The sequence below is a fragment of the Geotrypetes seraphini genome, chromosome 5, assembly GCF_902459505.1.
Source record: "Geotrypetes seraphini chromosome 5, aGeoSer1.1, whole genome shotgun sequence".
Lineage (NCBI taxonomy): Eukaryota > Metazoa > Chordata > Amphibia > Gymnophiona > Dermophiidae > Geotrypetes > Geotrypetes seraphini.
The window spans coordinates 222,069,348-222,093,713 of NC_047088.1; the positions used below are offsets into that span (position 1 = coordinate 222,069,348).

Consider the following 24,366-nt stretch of genomic DNA (forward strand, 5'->3'; position numbering starts at 1 on the left):
AATGTTCACCTAGGGAAAGTGGAAAAACCAGACGTGATAGAAATTGACACTTTCTTAAAAACTCTCGGTTTCTTAATAACAAAATGGCCACCAAATAGTTACCTTTTTGCAAAAAGAAATCCCTGACCCAAAGATCCTCCATAGCACAGGGGCCTGGGGAAAAATCACTATGGGGGTCAGATCACTACATATGTAAATTTGATACATATTGGCAAAAAAAAAAAAATCACCCCAACAAAAACAAAAATAAAAAAACCCAAAACCAACCACAATCACCAGAAGAGGAACTATAAATCCAACAAAATTCTGGGCCGATTACGAACTACAGCCCAAAACTGAGGAAATACAGGACTTCCCAACTAGATGGGCAAAGTTTAGCAAAGAAGTGTTAAATCAAATAGCACCATTCCAAACATACAAAAAGAAAGAAAGGGAACTAAATGAATGGTTCGACTCTGAATTACTAACTCTAAAACAGGAACTGAGAAAACTAGAAAGAATCTGGCAAAAAACAAAGAGGAAGACAAAATACATTGGAAACAAAAAATGAAAAACTACAAAAATCTGATTAGAGAAAAACGAACAAAACACTTCGCACAAAAAATAGGGACACCCAAAACATATAGCAAAGAACTGTTCAAGTTGGTAAACAGACTAACAGACACTACTCAAATCCTGCTACGGGAAAACGAATGTATACCCTCAGCAGAAACCCTTGCCACTTTCTTCAACAACAAAATCTTAGATGTAAGAACGACCATACCTCCACCCTCACCCAACTTCGAATTCCAACTCGGACCCCATGAAAAACAACTCAGAGTAGACATGCTTTGGAACCATTTTGAACCTCCAGACTGGCACCAATTTCTAACCCTATTCAATAAATATACAAAATCAAACTGCCTACTGGACATGTCTTTCCAAGACCTTGAAAACAGCCACACTAGATTTTAAAAAGGATTTATTTAATTGGGTAACAACCACTCTCACAGAAGGAACATTTCACGAGGAAATGGGACATATACTGATCACACCCATCCCTAAGGATCAAAAAAACTCATTAGCCCTGAAAACCAACTACAGACCCATAGCAAGCATCCCCTTATTTACCAAGCTACTTGAAGGATTGGTCAACTTGGAGCTAGTAAACTATCTAGACAAATTTAGCATACTCAATGAACACCAATCAGGATTCAGAAAAGTTTAGCACTGAGACAGTCCTAGCCTCAATCCTTAATCACCTATACGGCCTATTCAGCAAAGGAACAAGTGCTATGATTTTACAACTAGACTTCAGCAGTGCTTTTGATCTTGTTGATCACGAAATAATGCTACACTGCAATAGTACTTACAGTAAAAGTAAGAAACTGGATACAGGGTTTTCTAACAAAGAGATCATACCGTGTGGTTAGTGGTGGGACATACTCAAACTCCTGAAGAAACCCCTCGGGAGTACCACAGGGTTTACCACTATCACCTACACTATTCAACATTTACATCTCACCCCTAGGACACTTACTGCAAAAGCTAAACTTAAACCATTACATATATGCAGATGACATTTCCATTTTAATCCCACTGAACAGCATAACAAATGAGATCTCGGAATACATTTCTCATATTATGACCGAAATAGAATATTGGACAAACAACTTCAAACTGAAACTAAACACAGAAAAACCAAAAGTCTTCCTTGCAAGCCCAACGGACAAAATTACCAAAACAACGTTACATATAAAAGATCATGACTACCGATTACTAAAACAATAAAAACATTGGGAGTCACATTAGACACACATTTGACAATGGTTGAACACACGAATTTAATGGTAAAAAAGTGTTTCCTGACATTATGGAAATTAAAGACCATCAAAAAATACTTCGACCTATTATCATTTAGATTATTAGTGCAATCACCTCCGTGCCCTGCAGCTAATCCGCCCATGCTCGAGGGAGCTCCCGATGCCGAAATGGCTGCGGGATAGATCTCTAGTGAGGGGAGCAGGACGGAAAAGGAGTAGCAGCCGGGAATATAATACAAGCAAGGGAAGAAATTAGCCTTTCAGCTCTCTCGACCCCCCCCCCCCCCCGGAGGTGACTCTGCTTGACATCTGGAAAGCAATCCAGAGAATGGATGGAACTGTGCAGAGAACAACGGACGAAACTGCTTCCTTGGCGAAAAAGGTAGACTGACAAAAACAGTTAAAGATTTAAAAAAGGAAAATGAAACCAAAATTCGAGTTGTAAATGAAGAAATTACTGCTCTAAAAGCTGCAAATGCTGGTTTAATAAAAGATAAATTATTGGTACATAGGAAGATAGAGCAATTGGAGAACTATAATAGACGTTTAAACCTGAGATTACTGAATTTTCCAAAGATGTCAGAAGTTTCCTCAGTTGAACTATTTAAGAATTATTTGGTACAAATTCTGGGATTCACTCCCGATCTCATTCCTCCTTTGAATAAAATCTATTATACCTGCTGCTACAAAGAAGTTAAGGAACGAAATACCAGGAGCAAACTAAGGGTTTTTACCCCAATTACCTGATTTGGGGAATATATCAGAAATTTTGGAAACTTCTATAACAAAAATTGAGGAAAGAACTATCCTACTCATCTCATTTGTATTCCAACAAGACCTTAACGCTGTATTGAAGCTTTATAAAACCCAGGCTCCTTTTATAGGACAACGTATTTGGATATATCCTGATGTTAATAAAGAGACACAAGAGAGGATAAAGTTTTTCTAGTAATGAGGCAAGAAGTGAAAGACCTTGGAGCCACTTTTCAATTGGCTTATCCCTGTAAATGCCTCAAAAAATATTTAGGGACAAAATATACCTTTTTTTATTCCAGAACACCACAGGAACTTTCTAGACTTGAAGATCGTCAGGGAATAAATGGGTATTATAGTATAGGAGGAGTTAATACGTAAAGCCATTTCTTGTTATTTGATTTATGTGTTAATTATTGAAGTCATATAGCTTTAGACTGTCACTCATTGGTTTCTGATCTTGGGGTCAAAGAAGATGTGTCATTATTATTAACACTTCTGTATGAAATGATATTTTGTAATTTTCTTTGTGTTTCCTAAACAAGTGTAAACTGCTTGATATTATTTTCAAAATGAAATTAAAATCAATATATATATATATATAAAAATAAAAAGAAGGGTGCAAGAGACTGTGAAATACTGAGACTGGAAACTCAGTTGTGGAAATTATGACTTCAATATGGTCAGCACTCTACCGTGGCTCTGCGATCTCCCTTATTGGCTACATAAGTGTCTTTGAATGAATTATTGCATGATAGCTTTGTGAAGTCACTGCAGTATTATAAATATCAACTGTACACCTTGGGGCACAAAAGCAGTAAATTACTTGCTAGATTGGTTCAGTGGGAAAAGGGAAAGCGGTTTATTACCCTAGATGTGTACGGATGCAGGGACTAAGTATAATGGCAAATGCCAGTAAATGTTTAGTTTAGCTACCTCAAACCTGTAAGTGTTTAGCATTCCTTCCTGGAGACTCACTGATAAAATAGTTCTTTCCTTGCCAAGTTTGGTTTTCAAAGAAGAGCAGCACACATCTTTTCAATGATATAGAAGAACAAGACGGGGAACCCTTGCTAGATATTGATAGACTAGATGTCCCCCTCTGCCTCACCTAGAGATCTGAATCAATAGACTGTATGTATAAAGGAATCATAGTCAACTGTAATTATAATAAAACTTACTGCCTCTCTCTGGCTCCTTTATTTGGTTTGCCCTCACACAAATAAATGATAGGGAAAAAGTAATCCTTGATTTTATAAGTACTGTATAACTTAAAAGATTTTCCAATGTCAAACTACTAGTAGTTCGGACCAAATAAAATACCCTAATATTTGTTATCTTGCTGTATCATTTGATTTTTCCAATGTTTTACTTCCTTAACTGTTTCTATTATTTTTAACCTTCTATTCCTTTTTCAACTTATATTCTGACTCTTGGCCTTACGCTTGTATCTTTATCTTTCTTTTTTCTCTTCCTCTCCAAGTCTTTCATGACCCAATAATTTGTATATTTCGCCATGCTTCTAATTATTTATCATTATCTGTTATTTAAACATAACATAAGCCTTTGCCATACTGGGACAGACCAAAGATCAATCAAGGCTGGTATCCTGTTTCCAACAGTAGCCAATCCAGGTCTAAGTATCTGCCAAGATCCCAATAAAAACAGATTTTATGCTACTCATCCTAAAAATAAGCAGATGATTTTCCAAAGTCCATTTTTATGACAGGCTTTTTTAGGAGATTGTCTGAATTATTTTTAAACTTTGCTAAGTTAGCTGCTTTTACCACACTCTCCGGCAATAAATTCCGGAGTTTAATTACATGTTGAATGAAGAAATACATATCAACACAAAAATCCAAAACAAGACAAAAGGGGTAGAAATGACAACACTATTGTTCCAGGATGACAGAACCCAGTTCTTAATTACAGACACACAAAGCGAACTATGGACCCAACAGAAGCTGCGTTTCAGCTTTAGGGCCTTCTTCAGGGTTCGTAAGTGAAAACTAATACTAGCTCACACAGTGAAATATAACCCATGCAAGGGTGCATGAAGCATCTCTCAAGAGAAGTACAGAATTGTACATGTCAAAAAACATTGTTACCACTGTTTTTGACCAATACAGTTCTGTACTTCTCATTTTCCAACGTGTGCATTAGGATTTGTTTTCACTTAGGACCCCTGAATAATAATAATAATAACAGTTTATATACCGCAGGACCGTGAAGTTCTATGCGGTTTACAAAGATTAAAAGATGGTACAAATTGATTGAACTTAAGAAGTGAAAGCTAGTGATTAACAGATCTAGGGATCAGTTATTGAGGAGAAAGTGTTGTACTGGTCAGCTGCCTAGATACTTCAGGAACATATATGTTTTTAGGCGTTTCCTGAATTCCCCATAAGTAGTAGGCATAAGCAATTGTTCTAGATCTTTACCCCATAATGCTGCCTGATGTGAGAAAAGGTGTCGATGGTGTCTTTTGAGTTTACATCCTCTAACTGGAGGGAAAATGAAGTTCAAATGTGAGCTTCTCTTATGTCTGTTGGCTGAGGAGAAAAGGTCAGTTATATATTTAGGGGCTAGACCGTATAATACCTTAAAGCAGAAACAGGCGAACTTAAACTTTACGCATGCCTCCATCTGTAGCCAATGCAGCTGTCGGTAGTAAGGTGTCACATGATCAAACTTCTTCAATCCAAAAATCAGTTTGACCGCTGCATTTTGCACTAGTTGTAATAATCACATATTCTTTTGGGAAACTGCTATAGGTGGTTCCAAGCTGAAACAAGGCCATTGCTTTGTATAATAAAACAACTTGGTTCTGTCATCCTGGAACATTTGTGTGACAAGTCCCATCCCTTTTTTCTAATTATCTTTAATAGCTATAGTACAATACCTTGTTAATTGGTGATGGTGAATCATTCTCTTGTGCTCGCTTCACGCCTTTCTTTAAAATACTGGTACATGGAGAAGCTGATGGTGACCAGAGACAGCGTGCCTGTATACCACTAGGGCTTTCATTAACTGTATCCAAAACTGTATCAAGCTCATTTGGCTTCCGAGGAGAACCTACATCTTTACTTGTCTCAACCACTTGTTCTTCAGTAATTACATTTTCTGCTGTAGAATCTGATGCACCTTCCGAGACTAATAAAATGTCTTTTGTTTCATTATTTGTGACACAGTTTGTTTCTGAACTTACATCTCTACTTGTCTCAAACACTTGTTCTTCAGTAGTTACATTTTCTGCTGTAGAATCTGATGCACCTTCCGAGACTAATAAAATGTCTTTTGTTTCATTATTTGTGACACAGTTTGTTTCTGAACTTACATCTCCACTTGTCTCAAACACTTGTTCTTCAGTAGTTACATTTTCTGCTGTAGAATCTGATGCACCTTCCGAGACTAATAAAATGTCTTTTGTTTCATTATTTGTGACACAGTTTGTTTCTGAACTTACATCTCCACTTGTCTCAAACACTTGTTCTTCAGTAGTTACATTTTCTGCTGTAGAATCCGATGCACCTTCTAATAAAATGTCTTTTGTTTCATTATTTGCGACATAGTTTGTTTCTATTTTAATTCTTTCACCTCTCTCTTCCTTATCACTTTCTATGTTGTCAGTATTTGGCCCATCAATTGTTCTTTCCTCAGCATTAGTAACTACCACCACCTCAGCATCAGCCACCTGTTCCACCATTCTGTTTTCAATTACTTTCTTGCTATTTTCTAGAGATAGTGGCTGCTCATTTTCAGGCTCTGAAGTGAGGTCATGATCAATGGGTCCTTTTGAAGAAAAATTTGCTAGAGAACACGGCTCAGGTATTTCAACATCTTGCTCTATTGCTTCAATAGCTGTTGCTTCATTTTTTAAAATAAACTTATTTTTTTCCTTTATTTCATTATTATGGGCTTCCAGAACTGTATTTTCTTGATCCGATTCAAGATCAGATTGCTGCTCTCTCATGGAAATCTTAGAAATGCACGGATGCTTCATAGAAAACAGTGGTGTGCTTATTGCACAGGGATCAAAGACACTATCATCAAGCTGGAGGTCAACTACCATGGCTGTACTTGTTTGCAGTGGCATCTTCTCTTCTGATTTTTCATGCAGGTGTATTTTTTCTCCACAACAATCACAGCTCTTGGATCGTCTTACCCGTTTGCTTCTCTTGTGATGGCATACAAATTGCTGCAAACTAGACTCAGTCTGTAGACAAACATCTGAAACAGCTGTTGAGACATCCCCAACTGTTTGCTCCATAACAGAACCATCTAAACTGCTGCAGGTTTTTTTCACACCTCTGTTGACATAACACATGTCACTGCTCTCTCTTTCCACATCTGGAACAGAAATGCATAACTCTGTCGAGCTGTATTCTCTCTCATCGGATGTTTTGCCTAGTTCTAGATTTACACTGCTTAAACCTGTGGAACATTCAGAGTCCAGTTTTCTCAACTTGGTTTCAACTGTGCAAATCTCCATTTCACATGTTTTGGAAGATCCAGCCTCCATATCAGAACCAGAATCATTTTCGATTTTCAAGCTAGATAAAGTGTCTGAATTGGTTACAGTTTTAGGAGGATGTTGGTCTAGATTTTCATTCTCTGACTTTTCCTCTCTCCCCCCCTCTTCATTTTCTTGGCTACTTATATTTTTAGCTTTACCTTTCCCCATTCTCTTCCTCTTGGTAACTTCTTTTAACTCCACACTGCTAGACTCAGAGTTTGTTAAACTAGGAAGCAATTCTTGAGCTGATCTTCTTGTCTGGTATCTAGTGCACCCTCTATTCTTTTTTCGGCTCCATTTATCCATACAAGAATCCTGCAGAAAGTGTCTCTCTGACTTTAAGTCATCAGCTTCAAATTCTTTGACACTTTTGCTCATTTCCTCTTCAGAAAGAGAATCTCTTTTGTTACTGTTCTCCTCTTGAATGTTTTCATGTGAACCATTTTTTTTATTTATGATTTCTTGGTCATCAATATTTTTTTGCCTCAGTAAACCTTCATCTTTTGTATGCATTACCTTCTTCTGAAAATGTTTTCTCTCATCTTTAGTCATTTCCCTTGTTAATTGCTGGCTAACCTTTTCTTTATCTTGACTGTCTGCCAAAGTACCTGAGATATCTGATCGCCGTCTTGAAGAACGCCTCAGCAATTTTTGACTAGAAGCTGTCTGCATAGATTGAGGGTCACCAATGCTTGCCTGATCAGGAACCATTTCTGGGGGTGTATTCTCCTTAGATTCTATATCTGGTTTTGCATATGTCAATATCTCTGTGTCAGAATCCAATACATTTTTATCCTCTATTGTGGGTCCCTGCACACAAGAGTCTATAATGGGAGATTGGTTATCTGGAATACATTCTTTCCCCTCTGGCTGAGAACATCTGTCAGCAGCAGAAAGGCTTTCTGTAAAAACAGAAAGAGTAGAGAACTTGTGCTCATCTTTCTCCTGTAGCCTCAATGGCAGTTCATCGTTGTTATCAACGTACTCAGGACTGATAGACCTTCGTGCTGTCCTTTTTATTTCAACTGCTGTTTTGGGGGGTTCAGGTATTGAATTATTTGTATATTCTTCTCCAGGCTCGCCAATTTTCTTTACCACCATTTCTGCTGTATTCATGCATTCCTCATTATTACACTTTGAAACAGTCTCTAAGCTTGTTGAAAATTTAATTAAGGAAGATGGGCTAAAAGGTCTAGATACTGAACTGTCAAATTTTTCTAAGGTGATAAAAGACTGCCTTCTGCTTGCAGGATGTGGTGGTGTCCCTGAAACGATGTCAGATGAACTTGAAGTGCTGCTAACATTTGAGGTATTTTCCTCAGTGGAGACATCACCTATTGAAGTCTCTTTACAAGCAGATTCACAGAGATTCTCAGGTTCTTCCTTGATATTATACCCTTCTGCAGTACCAACTCCATTTTCCACAAGAGATACAGTCTTCGAAGGTTCCCTTGTGACTTCTTGAGTACTACTAGATACCTCAATGTCCATTTTCTCTTCCTGCTGGGAGAAAATACGTACATTTAAATTAACACAAAACAAATTACACAAATTACTCAAATCTATATATATATATATAAAATCGGAGGTATGTATGTGTGAATGTATGTGTGTATGTGCCGCGATCACGCAAAAACGGCTTGACCGATTTGAATGAAACTTGGTATGCAGATCCCTCACTACCTGGGATGATATGTTCTGGGGGTCTCGCGGCCCACCTGCACACGTGGGCGGAGCTACAAACAGATAATCAGATTTCACCCATTCATGTCAATGGAAAAAATGTAAAAAGCTGCCATTCTCACTGTAATTCAAAAACGGCTTGACCGATTTGAACAAAACTTGGTATGCAGATCCCTCACTACCTGGGGTGATATGTTCTGGTGGTCTCGCGGCCCACCTGCACACGTGGGCGGAGCTACAAACAGATAATCAGATTTCACCCATTCATGTCAATGGAAAAAATGTAAAAAGCTGCCATTCTCACTGTAATTCAAAAACGGCTTGACCGATTTGAACGAAACTTGGTATGCAGATCCCTCACTACCTGGGGTGATTTGTTCTGGGGGTCTCGCGGCCCACCTGCACACGTGGGCGGAGCTACAAACAGAAAATCAGATTTCACCCATTCATGTCAATGGAAAAAATGTAAAAAGCTGCCATTCTCACTGTAATTCAAAAACGGCTTGACCGATTTGAACGAAACTTGGTATGCAGATCCCTCACTACCTGGGGTGATATGTTCTGGGGGTCTCTCGGCCCACAACTCTATGTTGCTTGCTCAAGGGTGGGTTCACCCAACAATTTATATGTTTTTGCTCCTGGAGGTGAAACTAAAAATGTTGTTTATAATCACGTTTTGCATTAGTTGTATTGTATTCATTTTGTCAAATATTTCACATTATAATTTGAATATTGTACTTTTTATTAAGCTGTAAAAAAATAATTTCATTCACCACTATAAAGTATCTTTATTTGAATCTATTTACAGTGTTATTGCTATAATTAAATACCCGTGCAATGCCGGGGCATCAGCTAGTTACTTATAAAGATAAAACCTTCCTTCCCAAAAAAATACCCAATACCCTTTAATTAGATTGCTGCCCAGTTTATAGGAGACATGGATTTTCATATATTCTGAGAAACTGAAAACTTACCTCCGACAGCTTCCCACAATCTTCCTTCATGCTTTCTGTTACAGTAATTTTTTCCCTAGAAACAAATAATAATTAACTTTTGATGTTCAGCATTAATACTGAAAACAAAAGTTAGCCAGCTATTGCTCATACTTACAGGGAGTCCTCCTGACTCTGAGTATATTGATTAAATGATGTGGCATCCTGTGAAGCATCCAAGTTATTATACATGACAGGAATATCAACTCTGTAACACAAATTTAGAAAAGCTAATTTCAATTTCTAAATTACGTATATTGAGACTAAAAAAACAAGCCAGCAAACTTTCAAACACAAAAACAAGCTTTACATATTTTGTATCCAGAAAAACAAATCTGGCCTTGCAGGATGCATGCGGCTGCCATTTCTTTTTCAAGAAAGATCGCTATATAGTTTGAAAAAAGTATAAACATAAAGCGAGTTTAAATTTAACCAGTTTAGAACTATCACTGGTGATTTTGAGCTCATGGAAATGCTGCAGCTATAATGAAGAAGTCTCCTTTCCTATCCCCAAGTATGCTGAGAATTACATAAGGACTACATTTTTTCCCAATTGTCATAACATGTCCTTGAAGCTAGTATTTTCTATGTTAGGTCCTACTATGCAATAACTCTAATATTTAAAACAAAGTTTTTATATAAATTCAAAACCATCAGAAAAATTGCAAACCTAGATTTTGTATAAACTATAAGAACATAAGAAATGGGCAAACTGGGACAGACCAAAGGTCCATCATGCCCAGTATCCTATTTCCAACAGTGGCCAACCCAGGTCACAAGCAATGCTCCCTTTAAGGATTGGTCAGGTGCATGCAAATTTTTTCTCATGTAAGCGACAAGTTCTAAAAATAATAATAATAATAACTTTATTTTTGTATACCGCAATACCACAAAACAGTTCAGAGCGGTTTACAGGAGAAGAGACTGTACATATGCAGCGAGGATACAGAGAGTTAGTTATCAAGTGTATAGTATAACCAGTAGCAATTACAAAATGATCCAATAACAGTTACAAAGGGGTGCAGAAAGGGGAAAGGAAAGACCGGGGGGAGATGAGGTAAAAAGGTGAGAAGGGAGAGGAAGGGAAGGAAGTGAGGCGGGGGTCGAGATTAGTAGTTTGGGAGGGAGGGAGGGAGTTAGAGGAATTTATCAAAGAGGTATGATTTGAGAGATTTCCTGAAGGATAGGTAGGATGGGGCAAGAAAGATGAGGGTAGTCAAGCAGTCATTCCATTTGCCAGCTTGGAAAGAGAGGGTTTTGTCGAGGAATCTTTTGTAGATACATCCCTTTGGAGAGGGGTAGGCAAACAGGTGGGCATTGCATGTACAGTTAGAGTCTGGGAATACAAAGTGGCGTGACAGGTATATCGGGGATGAGCCAGTTAGGGTTTTGAAGCAGAGGCAGGCGAATTTGAAGATGACCCTTGCTTCAAACGGTAGCCAATGAAGTTTTCTATAGAAAGGGCTAACATGGTCTGACTTTTTTAGACCATAGATGAGGTGGACAGCGGTGTTCTGGATGAGTCTTAGACGTTTAATGGTTTTCTTGTAGGAACCCTAGTAAATGATGTTACAGTAATCCAGGGTGCTTAAGACTAGGGATTGGACCAGCAATCTGAAGGTGGGGAAATCAAAGTAGTGTTTGATAGAACGGAGTTTCCAAAAGGTGGAAAAGCATTTTTTGATCTGGGTATTGGTATGGTCTTCAAAAGTGAGGCAGCGGTCCAAGATGACTCCGAGAATTTTAATAGTGGAGTTGATTGGATACGTTAGCCCGTTATGTTACAGGGTGGTAGTCGTTAATTTGTGGTTGAGACTTGCAAGGAAGAACTTGGTTTTTTCTGGATTTAGTTTCAGTTTGAAGCGTGTGGTCCAGTGTTCAACCATGGTGAGGACAGTTGAGATGTATTGTTCTGTCTCATGTGATAGTGAGATAATAGGGATGATGATTGTAATGTCATCTCGTAAATGTAGGATTTCAGGTTTTGGTTCGATAACACGTGTCCCAGTGATGCCATGTAGATATTGAACAGAGACGGAGATAGGGGGGAGCCTTGGGGGACTCCACAGGGGTTGCACCAGATATGGGAGAAGGTTCCGTCGTTATGGACTTGGTAAGTGCGGTTTTTTAGGAAGCCTATGAGCCAGGTTAGTACCTGTCCAGAAACTCAAAGTTTTCCAGATTTGCAAGTATTTTTGTGGCGTCCATGTAAAATCTGTGAGTAATGCTCCTAGAACGTATGAGCAATTGCTCATATGCTCAGATTAGAGGGAACATAGGTCACAACTAACTGGCAAGATCCCAAGAAGTAAAACAGATTTTATGTTGCTTATCCTAGGAATAAGCAGTGGATTTCCGCAAACCCGTCTTAATAACGGTTTATGGATACTTGCTTTAGTAAATTATCCAAACCAATGGTCTGGCTGTGGCTCAGATCCTAGGAGGGAGCCCACTAATGAAACTTCAACCAGAGGTACAAAAAGCTATACTTCATGGCTTGGAGGAGTTTAGCCCAAATGCAGGTAAAAACAAAAGAGATCCAACTGAACTATCCACCCACACTATCTGTATGGAGTAGAAATACTAGAATGTTCTTGACTACACCATTCCCTCATTATCAGTGATGCCATCAAATCTGTCTCCACCTGCTAGCAGATGACGCTGATTTTTAAAAAGAATTCCAGAAGTGATCCAGGAAATTAGACACCGGTGAGTCTGACATTTGAGCCGGGCAAAATGGTAGAGGCTATTATAAAGAACAAAATGACAGAACATATACATAAGCAATGAGATAAAGCCAACATGGATCTAGTCAAGGGAAATCTTGCCTTACCAATCTACAAAATTTCTTTGAAGGGGTGAATGAACATGGGGATAAAGGTGAGCCGGTCGATAATGTATATTTGGATTTTCAAAGGGCATTTGGCAAAGTACCTCATGAATGATTTCTGAGGAAATTAGAGAGTCATGGGATAGGAGGTAAATTTAATTATCTCATTAGTTATTCCCATCTCTAGATCATTGATAAATATGTTAAAAAGCAGCACAGACCCTGGGAAACTCCACTATTTACCCTTCTTCACTGAGAATATTGACCATTTAAACCTACTCTTTTCTGTCTTTTAACCAGTTCCTAATCCATAATAGGACATTGCTGATGACATAAAGTTGTTGTTGCAAGAGGACCTTGTGAGACTGGGCATCAAAATGGCAGATGACGTTTAATGTGAGCAATAGCAAAATGTGGGATAAAGGAACCTGAACTATAGCTACATTTTGCAAGGTTCCACATTAGGAATCACTGTCCAGGAAAAGGATCTAGGTGTCATTGTTGCGGATACGTTGAAACCCTCAGGAATTACCAGGAATGGAATGGAAAACAAAGATGAAAATGTTATAATGCCCTTGTATTACTCTATGGTACAGCCACACTAGAGAATGACATGGGACAAATTTTTCCCCGTTCCCACGGAAACTCATTTTCCCGTCCTGGTGAGTTCTTTTCCTGCCCCATTCCTGCAAGCTCTGTCCTCATTAGAGAATGACACGGTGGCTGTTACCCATGGCTAGCCATGGGTAACCTGCCGAAACGGTGGGATAAAAAGTGGTGACCGCGGGTACAGGAACAAGGCCAAACACAGCCCTGCCATCTGAAGATCTCTCTCTCTAGTTCGGCAGCCAAAACTTTGATTTATAAAATGAAATTGTACAGAATATTGTTTCTTTTTATACTTTAATAAAATAAGTTCAGTATAAAACTATTCAAGTCTGGGCGGGGCAGGGACTGAGCTCGGGTGGGGTGGGGCCAAATCCCGAGCTCAATGTGGACAGGGACAAATTTTTTCCCCATGTCATTCTCTAGTCCTCATCTGCACAAGCCTCAAACACTTTAAAATCATAAGTGTTCCAAGACTTGTGCAGTTAAAGCAGAGCTTGCAGGAATGGGGCAGAGACAGTGACAAAACTTGCAGGGATGTGATGGGGAAATTGAGTTCCTATGGGGACAGGGAAAAATTTGTCCCTGGGTCATTCTCTAGGCCACACCTCGAATACTGTGTTCAGTTATGGTCACCATATCTCAAAAAAGATGTAGCAGAATTAGAACAGGTACAGAGAAGGGCAACAAAAATGATAAAATAAATGGGACAACTTCCCTATGAAGAAAAGCTAAAGTGAATAGGGCTCTTCAGCTTGAAGAAGAGATGGCTCAGGGGTGATATGATAAAGTTCTATAAAATACTGAGTGGAGTGGAAAGGGTAGATGTGAATCGCTTGTTTATTCTTTCCAAAAATACTAGGACTACGGGGCATGCGATGAAGCTACTAAGTAGAAGATTTAAAACTGACTGGAGAAAATATTTCTTCACACATGTAATTAAACTTGAATTCGTTGCTGGAGAATGTGGTGAAAATCATTTAGCTTAGCAGGGTTTAAAAAAGGTTTGGATAATATCCTAAAAGAGAAGTCCACATGTCATTATTGAGATGGCTTGGGGAAATCCACTGCTTATTTCTAAGATATAATCACCCCAATTCCAAAAAATCGTAAACAATCCCTAACATCAGTAACCAACTATAGACCGGTAGCATCCATTCCATTCTTCGTAAAAATAATGGAAGGTTTAGTACATACCCAATTGATGAACTACCTTGATCAGTTCTCTCTACTACACGAAACCCAGTCTGGCTTCAGACCTCTGTTTAGCACTGAGACGGTGATCGCAGCGACCCTAGAATACTTACGCAACTTATTCAGCAAGGGCCATAATGCCTTAATCATGCAATTTGACATGAGCTCGGCCTTCGACTTGGTGGATCATGAGAAATTGTTACAATGTTTAGACGCAATCGGCATCAGAGGTGAGGTATTTGACTGGTTCCGAGGATTCCTTACGACCCACACCTATCAAGTACGTTTCAACCTCTCTAAAACATGGAGAAACCCATCAGGCGTTCCACAGGGGTCTCCATTATCCCCACTACTCTTCAACGTCTATACATCATCACTAGGCGTGCAGCTGGCCCAGCGGGGTATAAAAGTATTCAGTTATGCGGATGACTTTACAATCATTATCCCGTTCAATACTTCTCCCTCCGAAATCACCCCCACGGCAACAGAAGCACTAAACCTGATGGAACAATGGACCACAGAATTCAGACTGAAGCTTAATTCAGATAAAACTAAATTCTTTATAGCCTCGCCACACCCACCTGTCACCACAACACCATTATGCATTAACAATCTCAACTACCCTATTCAACCTACAATGAAGGTTCTGGGGGTAATACTGGACCAAGGTCTAACCATGAAAGACAATGTGGACTCCCTAGTCAGAAAGGGGTTTTTTACTCTCTGGAAACTTAGGTCCATTAGAGCATACTTCAACGCTTCAGCATTCAGAATTCTGGTACAATCCCTAATACTAAGCCACCTTGATTATTGTAACATTGCCCATCTGGCAATCTCCCGGAAGCAAATGCAGAGACTACAACTGATACAAAATGCAGCAGTCAGGTTGATCTTCGGGTTGAAGAAGTCCGATCACATAACCCCTTCCTACCGACTCCTGCACTGGTTGCCAATGGAGGCACGTGTGAAGTTCAAGCTGGGATGTCTCTGCTTCAAGGTACTATCTGGTCTAGCCCCTAAATATATAACTGACCTTTTCTCCTTCTCAACCAATAGACATAAGAGAAGAACACACCTGAAGTTCGTTTCCCCACCGGCTAGAGGATGCAAATTTAAGAGACATCATCAACAACTTCTATCGTATCAAGCAGCCTTATGGGGCAAAGACCTGGAAAAACTAATTACACACACAAACAACTATGGTGAATTTAGGAAACACCTAAAAACATACCTGTTCTCGAAATACCTAGGTAACGAATCTGGACAATAGACCCCATCACAATCCCACCCCCAAATCTGATCTTGTAAACTGTTAACCACTAATCTCTAACTATGAATGTTCCATTCAATTTGTAGAATCTTTCTAATTCATTGTAAACCGCATAGAACTTCACGGTCCTGCGGTATATAAACTGTTGTTATTATTATTATTATTAAAATCTGTTTTACTACTTGGGACGTGAGTTGGCCTCTGTTGGAAACAGGATGCAGGACTTGATGGGCCTTCAGTCTGTCCCAGTATGGCAATTCTTATGTTCTTAACATAGCTCTTAGTGCATTAGTCTAGCAGGATGGTAAGAAATGAAAGATTTAACACACTAGCTAGAGGACATTAGGACAAGGATGTACATCAGTCACAAACCTTTTTGTCCTAAACATTTCTTTCTGGTGTTCAGTCAGAAGTCGCTGCTTTGTTTCAGGAGGGATAAAAACAAAATCAACAGATTTTTCCTCTTCCAAAAGTCTCGCACTAATTTTTTTCTTTGGAGATGAAAAGTCCAATTTTAACTAAAAATATAAGGGGGGAAAAAAGATGGTTTTAGATATGTTTTACATGTTCTATTTTAAATGGATATGCTGCGTACAATACTGAAGCATTCTTATTGGTTTTCAAGTAAGACAGTCTAGAACAATTTGAACACATGTATGAGACCACAGATGCATAACTAAAAGCCAAATATTTTTCCATTCCAGAAAATTCAAAAGACTTAATTGAATGATGCTAGGATTATAGAAAAGACCTAAAGCACCCCCCCCCTTTTTCACACACAAGAGAAATATAAATATATAAATCACCAGCCTGAAGGAAAACAAAGAATTCAGAAATAAGTCTTGATTTAGAACATTTTGTAAAGGGGGAGAGGATAGTTACTAAGGTGTGCTAAGCAATAACGATCAGTATTTGCCTGTTAAACTAATGTATATTATGGTATAAAAGGATACATAAAAATGCAAAGCACTTATGTTTCCAGGAATAACGCCAGCTCAAAACTGATGTTTATTTCCTCCCCCGAATGCTCTTAGACGTCAATGGGAAGTAATTGCACTCACATCTTCCCAAAGAAAATTAGTCTTCTGTCCCACTATGGGACACTTGTCTTCCCCCCTAACTCCCCAAAGGCAGATAATTTCTTTGATGTATAAAGAGCTGAAGTGATCCTCAGTTGCTTCTGACCCTCTGCACCTGGTACTACCCGCTAGGGGTTAGCCAGCACCACTATGCCATTTTGAACCAGTGTTGAAGAACAGGAGCAATTGGAGATTACATTACATTACATTACATTACATTAGGGATTTCTATTCCGCCATTACCTTGCGGTTCAAGGCGGATTACAAAAGGTTAATTTAAAAAAGACAGAATTACAATGATTAGCTAGAGAGGTAAGTTGTAGATCTTAAGAGCATTTAGAGGTCGTGTTGTTATTGCTGTTTCAGGAATTTCTTGAAAAGTGTGGTTTTTATTTCTTTTCTGAATGTCCTATAGTCTGGGGTGGTCATCAGAAGGTTGGAGATCTGGTTGTCCAGTCTTGCGGCTTGAGTGGCTAGGAGGCCGTCGTGTAGTTTTGTTCTTTTTACTTCTTTGATTGGGGGGGGTATGAATGGGGAGTACGTTTTTCTGTGTCTGGTACTGGGTGCTTGGATGAGGCGATTGTTCAGGTATGATGGGCTGTCTCCGTGTAGGGTTTTAAATAATATGCAGTAGAATTTGAAATGGATTCTTTCTTGGATTGGGAGCCAGTGTGAGTTGATGAAGGCTTCAGTGATGTGGTCATGTTTTTTCAATGAGTAGATGAGTCTCAAAGCTGTATTTTGGATTGTTTGGAGTTGTCTTATCGCAGTTGCAGGACATGGAAGGAAGAGTATGTTACAGTAGTCCAATATACCTAGTATTAGGGATTGTACTATAAGTTGGAATTGTGTTCTTTCAAAGAATTTTCGGACTTGTCTCAGGTTTCTCATGATTGCGAATGATTTTTGAATTGTTTTATTTATTTGCGGTTGCATTGTGCAGCATCTGTCTATGGTCATGCCTAGTAGTTTTATGGTGGTTTGGATGGGATATTTGGTTGCGTTTATGTCTAGGTTGGTTGTGGTTTGGATCTTGTCATTTTCTAGGAGGATGAATTTGGTTTTGTCTTGGTTGAGTTTAAGTTTGTGATTTTTCATCCAGGTTGTGACTGCTTCAAGTGTTTGGTGAAGTTTGTCTGTCATGGTAGGTTTAGAATGATCATATGGGACGAGGATGGTGATGTCATCCGCATAACTATAGGAGGTTATGCCTAGATTATCCAGATGCGTTCCTAGAGATGCAGTGTAGAGATTGAAGAGGGTAGGGGATAGTGGAGATCCTTGTGGTACGCCGCAGGGGTTTGACCAGGATTCTGACTTTTCTTTGTTTGATTTTACACTGTAGGTTCTGAGTTTTAGGAATCCTTCAAACCAGGAGTATACTTTATCTGAGATGCCTATTGCATCTAAGATCTGTAGAAGGATGTTGTGGTCTACTAGGTCGAATGCCGCCGATAGGTCCAGTTGTATGAGTAGCATTTTTTTCCCTGTACTAAGTTGTTGTCTGACGGTATCCATAAGGGAGCCTAGTAGTGTCTCTGTGCTGAAGTTTGTTCTGAAGCCTGATTGCATGGGGTGGAGTAGGTTATGGTCCTCTATGTAATTGGTGAGGAGTTTGGCTACTAGGCCTTCTATAATTTTGACATATAGCGGAATTGAGGCTATAGGTCTAAAGTTAGATGGGAGGTTTTGTGGTGCTTTTGGGTCTTTTTGGATTGGGGTGATGACAATTTCGCTGAGATCAGCAGGGAATGTGCCTTCTGTGAGCGTGAATTGGATCCATTGTAGAGTTATAGTGCGGAATTTTACACTAGAGGTGGTAAGGAGATATGAGGGGCAATGGTTGAGGTCACAGGAGGCATGGCTGTATTTTTACAGAGGATTTTTTTTTTTTTTTTTGGGGGGGGAATAGTTTTAGGGACTGTTGCCTAATTATGGGGAAGTCACAGTACTAAGGACTTTATTGCTAGAATCAGATCAAGATAGGGTTTTAAAAATCGAGACCACACAGGCCACTACTATAGGGGCTATTTTTCCCTTGGATTACCCTGGAAAGGGTAGGAAAGCATCTTTAAAAACCACAACCACATATACGGTACTTTTGAATGTTTGTTTTCATGTAAAACCACTTAGGTTTAAGCAGGTTAGAAATTTTTAAATAAATAAATCACTAAGACAGGGCAAGATGTACTGTACATGTATAGGCAATATGATATGGAAGGCACTGGCAAAAATAAACCCTAAGAGAGAAAATAAACAGACAAGAACTCAAAAGCACAGTATAAAAAAAAAAGAAACGAAGTTTCTCCACCATATGCATTACCACTACATTATATTAAATCACTAGGCTTTATCAATTCCTACCTCTGTGTTTCTCATTTTCTTAGGGAAACACTGTCATTAGAGATTACAGCTGTCAGGAGAGGAGTGTTCCATACAAAGCAAGGTCACTATGGGCCATGATCACCTCCCCTCCAAACCTCTTGGATGTCTAAATTAGGGGTGTCCAACCTGCTGCCCCGTGAAGTATTTTGTGTGGCCCCAATCGAGGGCAATGCAGTGTTTTCCTCTGCTGCCGACTTGCCTGCTCCCTCTTCTGTCTTGCTGCAGCGTTTCCGCCTTTGTTTGGCCCCAGAAACATTTTTTTCAGCCAATGCGGCCCAGGGAAGCCAAAAGGTTGGACACCCCTGGTCTAAATCATTCTGACTGTTGCTGCCCTCTTCTGAGAGTGAACCAGCATTCTTTCCCTATGAAGAAAAGCCAACATGATGTGACATGGCCAATCCAAAGGGAAGGGGCTCAAAACCGGCAATGTTCACCTAAGACCACATTATTTCAGAAACCTCTGGTGCGCTTCTCTAGACTGATTTGTGCAGAAATCCCTCCAAGAAGTTGAGAGGTATGGAATTCTCCCTTCCTGACAGTTGTACTCATTACTTGCAGTGTGTCTCCCTATCCTCTTGAGCTCTAGGATAAAGTCTTAAAGATGCACTTTTAGGCCATAAAGTAAATAAGCATTTGCCCTGATCTTGATCTCTGCTGGACGCATTCACCTCAGCTGACAGTAAAATGGGGAGACAAGACATTTTTTTAGACATATTAGTGATAGGAAGAAGTGCAAAAGTGGCATTATGAGACTCAAAGGTGAAGGGGAAAAATATGTAGAAGCTGATAAAGAAAAGGCTGAATTGCTTAATAAATATTTCTGTTCTGTGTTCACGGTTGAAGCACCAGGAGCAGGACCGCAGCAGACAAACGTTATCGATTTTCAGAGGGTTGTGTTCGTGAGCAGCTAGCTAAAATAAAGGTAGACAAAGCAATGGGGCCAGATGGTGTACATCCAAGGGTGCTGAAGGAACTTAGGGAAGTTCTGGTGGCTCCACTGACTGACCTTTTTCAATGAGTCTCTAGAGTCAGGAATGGTACCAGAAGACTGGAGAAGGGTGGATGTGGTCCCTCACCACGAAAGTGAAGTAAGGAAGAAGTAGGGAATTAAAGGCCAGTAAGTCTGACTTCTGTGGTATGTAAATTAATGGAAACGCTTTTAAAACAGAGATTGGTGAAGATTCTGGGATCCTGTGGATTACAGGACCAGAGGCAATATGGATTCACTAGAGGTAGGTCTTGTCAGACAAATCTGATCAATTTCTTTAACTGGGTAACCAGATAATTACATAGAGGGAGTGTGCTAGATGTGGTGTATTTAGATTTTAGCAAAGCCTTTGACAGTGTTCCACACAGATGTCTAATAAATAAACTGAGTGCCCTCAGGATGAGTCCCAAAGTGATGGGCTGGGTCAAGAACAAGTTGACTGGAAGGCGACAGAGGGTAGTGATCAATGGCGATCGCTCTGAGGAAAGGGATGTTACCAGTGGTGTGCCTCAAGATTCTGTTCTTGGGCCTGTTCTTTTTAACATTTTTGTAAACGATATTGCTGAAGGGCTATCGGGTAAGATTTGCCTCTTTGCAGATGATACCAAAATCTGCAATAGAGTAGACACACCGGATGGTGTGAATAACATGAAGAAAGACCTGGCGAAGCTTGAAGAATGGTCTGAAATTTGGCAGCTAAAATTTAATGCTGAGAAATGCAAGGTCATGCATTTGGGCTGCAAAAACCCAAGGGAACGGTACAGTTTAGGGGATGAAGAACTTATGTGCACAACAGAAGAGCAGGACTTGGGTGTGATTGTACGTGATCTTATGGTGGACAAACAGGTTGAAAAGGTGACGGCGAAAGCTAGAATGATGCTAGGGTGAGGTATGGCTAGTAGGAAAAAGGAGGTATTGATGCCCCTGTGTAAGACTTTTGGTGAGACCTCATTTAGAATATTGTGTACAATTCTGAAGGCTGCACCTTCACAAAGATAAAAAAAGGATGGAGTCGGTGCAAAGGAAGGCTACTAAAATGGTGCGTGGTCTTTGTCATAAGGCGTATGGGAATAGACTTAAAAATCTCAATCTGTATACTTTGGGGGAGAGGGGAGACTCATGCGTGATGTAAATACGCATGAGTCGAGTCTCTTTTATTTGAAAGGAAGCTCTGGAATGAGGGCATAGAATGAATAGGTGATAGGCAGGAGTAATCTAACAAAATACTTTTTTACAGAAAGGGTGGTAGATTCACGGAACAGTCTCCCAGAAGAGGTGGTGGAGATAGGCTGTGTCTGAATTCAAGAAAGCCTGGGATAGGTATGTTGGATCATTTAGAGGGAGATAAAGTTAATGGTTTCTGCGGATGGGCAGACTGGCTGAGCCATTTGGCCTTTATCTGCCATAATGTTTCTATGACCAGAGTGAGCATCAGCAGGGTCTTACAGCTCTTCCTTAATGCCTGCCTGGTCTTGGTTTCATCCTAGTGACCTACCCAGAGATTCATTGCCTGGATTCAATCCTTGCACAAGGGATCCACTTCAGAGGACTGGAAAATCAACCCTTTCCAGAGACAGTTGATAAAAATCCTTAAAAAGCCCAGTGAAAGTACAGTCACAGCACTCTGCTCCCCACCCCCTAGCCTTTTCCACTTCTACCAGTTCAGATATACCCAAGCATCTGAAATAGTCTGCTGAGATAATAAATAACAGGCTTATTAGGAAACAGGAAACAGAAAAAACCCAAATACAACACACATAATAACAAGGCAAACAATGGCAGATGAAGAAACAGACCATAACCTATACAATGTTTAGTGAAAACTATCACAGCTGCGGAAGTCCAACAGTTTGTAGTACATATATTGTTCTTTGTTCAACACACATAAAATATTAGAAGGGGGTTTAGAACAAAATACTTGTAATAGAACCAAATTTCACGCGACTGGTATCTTGACAAAGAAAAATAAACTGTAACCCAAAATGACAATAAGAAGTGTGACTGAATTACAAATATTTGGCAAAAATAGACTTTTAGACACCTTTAAGGATTGCAAAATACAGCAAAAAAAGATCCAAATTATTCCTTTTGACTAGTAGCATCTTACTGTAGCATATCATGAAAGCCAGGTTCCTCAAGTCTTATAGTCAACATATTTTATCTGTTCATCACTAGCAAAATTTTCTGGAATAAGTCTTACTTTAACTTGTGCTCCATGAGTCACAGGGTCTCTGTTTTTCAGGTCTTCAGCTCGAGCCAGCATAGAATCCCGTTTTCCAGTCAACTTGATCTCAATTCCACTTATCTTTGGATTTAATTGAGAATTTTCTGTCTGTTTAATTAAAATGTTATTTTTAATGTTGAAGTCACAAATTTTCCTAAAATATTACTACCAGTACCGTATTTTTCGCTCCATAAGACGCACCTGACCATAAGACGCACCCACCTGTAGAGGAGGAAAAACCAAGAAAAAAAATTCTGAACCAAATGGTATGCCTTGTACCCTGTTCCACTCTGGTGGTCTAGTGGTAGGCCAGGACGGAGTACATCTAGTGGTGGGCACGTCTAATGGCAGCCAGCCAGCCCCAAGCCAGCCAAAACCACCCCCCTGGTACCTTTTTTAATCCCTCTCTCCCTCCCTAGACGGCTGTCTCAGTATTTTTATCATCCCCCAGTACCTTTCTAAAACACCACCCCCCCCCGCAGGTACAATTTTTTTAACCTGGTACTGTTTAAAAATCCCCCTGCTGCACGCCCTTTTTAAAACATCCCCCCACATGCCTGCTGCTGCAACTTTTTAAAACATTCCCTCGCAAACACCCCCACCGCACCTTTTTCACACACCCTGCACCTTTTTAAAATACCCCCCCCCCCCACAAACACCCACCGCCATCGTACCTTGTTAAAAACATTCTGGTAGTCTAGCATGATTCCTCCCTCGCTAGCCGTCTATTTCCCAGACAGGAGCAGCGGAGGTCAGGCGCGAGCTTTCCGCGTCCTGCGAAAACTGATGGCAACCAATCAGAAAGAAGTGTAGGGCCAGGCAGGAGGGCGGAAAGCTCGCGCCTGAGCTCCGCTGCTCCTGTCTGGGAAATAGAAGACAGCTAGCGAGGGAGGAATCACGCTAGACCACCAGGATGTTTTTAAGGTACGACGGCGGAGGGTGTTTGCGGGGGCAGGATATTTTAAAAATGTGCGGCAGTGGGTGTTTGCGGGGGGAGTGTGTGAAAAAGGTGCAGTGGCGGGTGTTTGTGGGGGGGATGTTTTAAAAAGGGGCTTGCGGGGGGGGAATTTATTAAAAGGTATGGGGGGGGGTTAAAAAACTGCACCTTCGCTGCATAAAATGCTCCGAGATTTCCACCCAATTTTGGGTGGAAAAAAGTGGGTCTTATGGAGCGAAAAATACAGTATATGCAAAACAAGAAACAAACAACAACAAAAAATCTACAAATACTTCTAAAACAGGATCTTTTGTACAAAACAATTGCCAAAAAACCCCAAAAAACTCTTATATCCTTTGCCTATAAGCTGGAAAAAATAGGCAATGATGGCAGTCTCCCCACTCCTGATTTACCATGTTACTTATGCATATTCATTAGGGCTATCCTGAAAACGTGGCTGGCAGGTAGTCCTCCAGGACAGGGTTGGAAACTACTAAATTAAATAAATGGATACTGAGCAAAAATAAAAGTTTTTAAATTACCATCTCATTAAGGAAAAATTATTCAGTATCCATAATACCCATGTGAGAGAGATTTAAGTTCTTACCTTGCTAATATCTTTTCAAGTAGATAGGTGTGTCATTCTGGAGAGTAGGGTATTTTCCCCAAGCGCACAAGCTGTGCAGAAGGAATCCACTCCAGATTTTCAACTCCTCTTCCTTCTCCAGAGGGCTCTGCTGCCCTCTTCAGTTTGTACCAAAGCAGGCAATAGCCCTATATAGGAACACATAAGAAGGAGGGATATGGGGAAACTACCCAAACTACAAATCTGTTGTGCTCTGAAAGTATAACAAACATGTTAAAACATTTTAATTGAAACATTGAAATAACCACATCAATCAAACATTTATGAAACTCAAACATTGCTCCAATGTGTTATAGCAATAGATTATTCTTCATATCCTTAAGGTCTGACATCAAAATCTCTGTTTTGGCTCGAACTTCTTGACTGAGACAGCAGGCAGGCAGAGTAAATACTGACAGAGTGGGGTTCCAGAATAACACACCTATCTACTAGAAAAGATATTAGCAAAAGAACCTAATCAC

The 24,366-nt window shown here is 39.8% G+C and overlaps 1 protein-coding gene across 4 annotated transcripts in view; it reads right to left on the reverse strand.

Annotated features, from left to right (window-relative positions):
- RIF1 (replication timing regulatory factor 1) overlaps positions 1-24,366 on the reverse strand; it is a 170,687-nt gene that overhangs the window by 44,470 nt on the left and 101,851 nt on the right. Inside the window, exons 25-29 of one of the 4 annotated variants that reach the window (XM_033944742.1) lie at positions 22,299-22,403; positions 16,019-16,164; positions 9,865-9,954; positions 9,729-9,783; positions 5,458-8,574 (exon numbers count right to left, since the gene is read on the reverse strand). In XM_033944742.1, coding sequence (XP_033800633.1) covers positions 5,458-8,574; positions 9,729-9,783; positions 9,865-9,954; positions 16,019-16,164; positions 22,299-22,403 — 3,513 coding nt within the window. Of the gene's footprint in view, positions 1-5,457; positions 8,575-9,728; positions 9,784-9,864; positions 9,955-16,018; positions 16,165-22,298; positions 22,431-24,366 lie in introns of all 4 variants that reach the window. The other 3 variants (XM_033944740.1, XM_033944741.1, XM_033944743.1) reach the window with 3 other exon arrangements.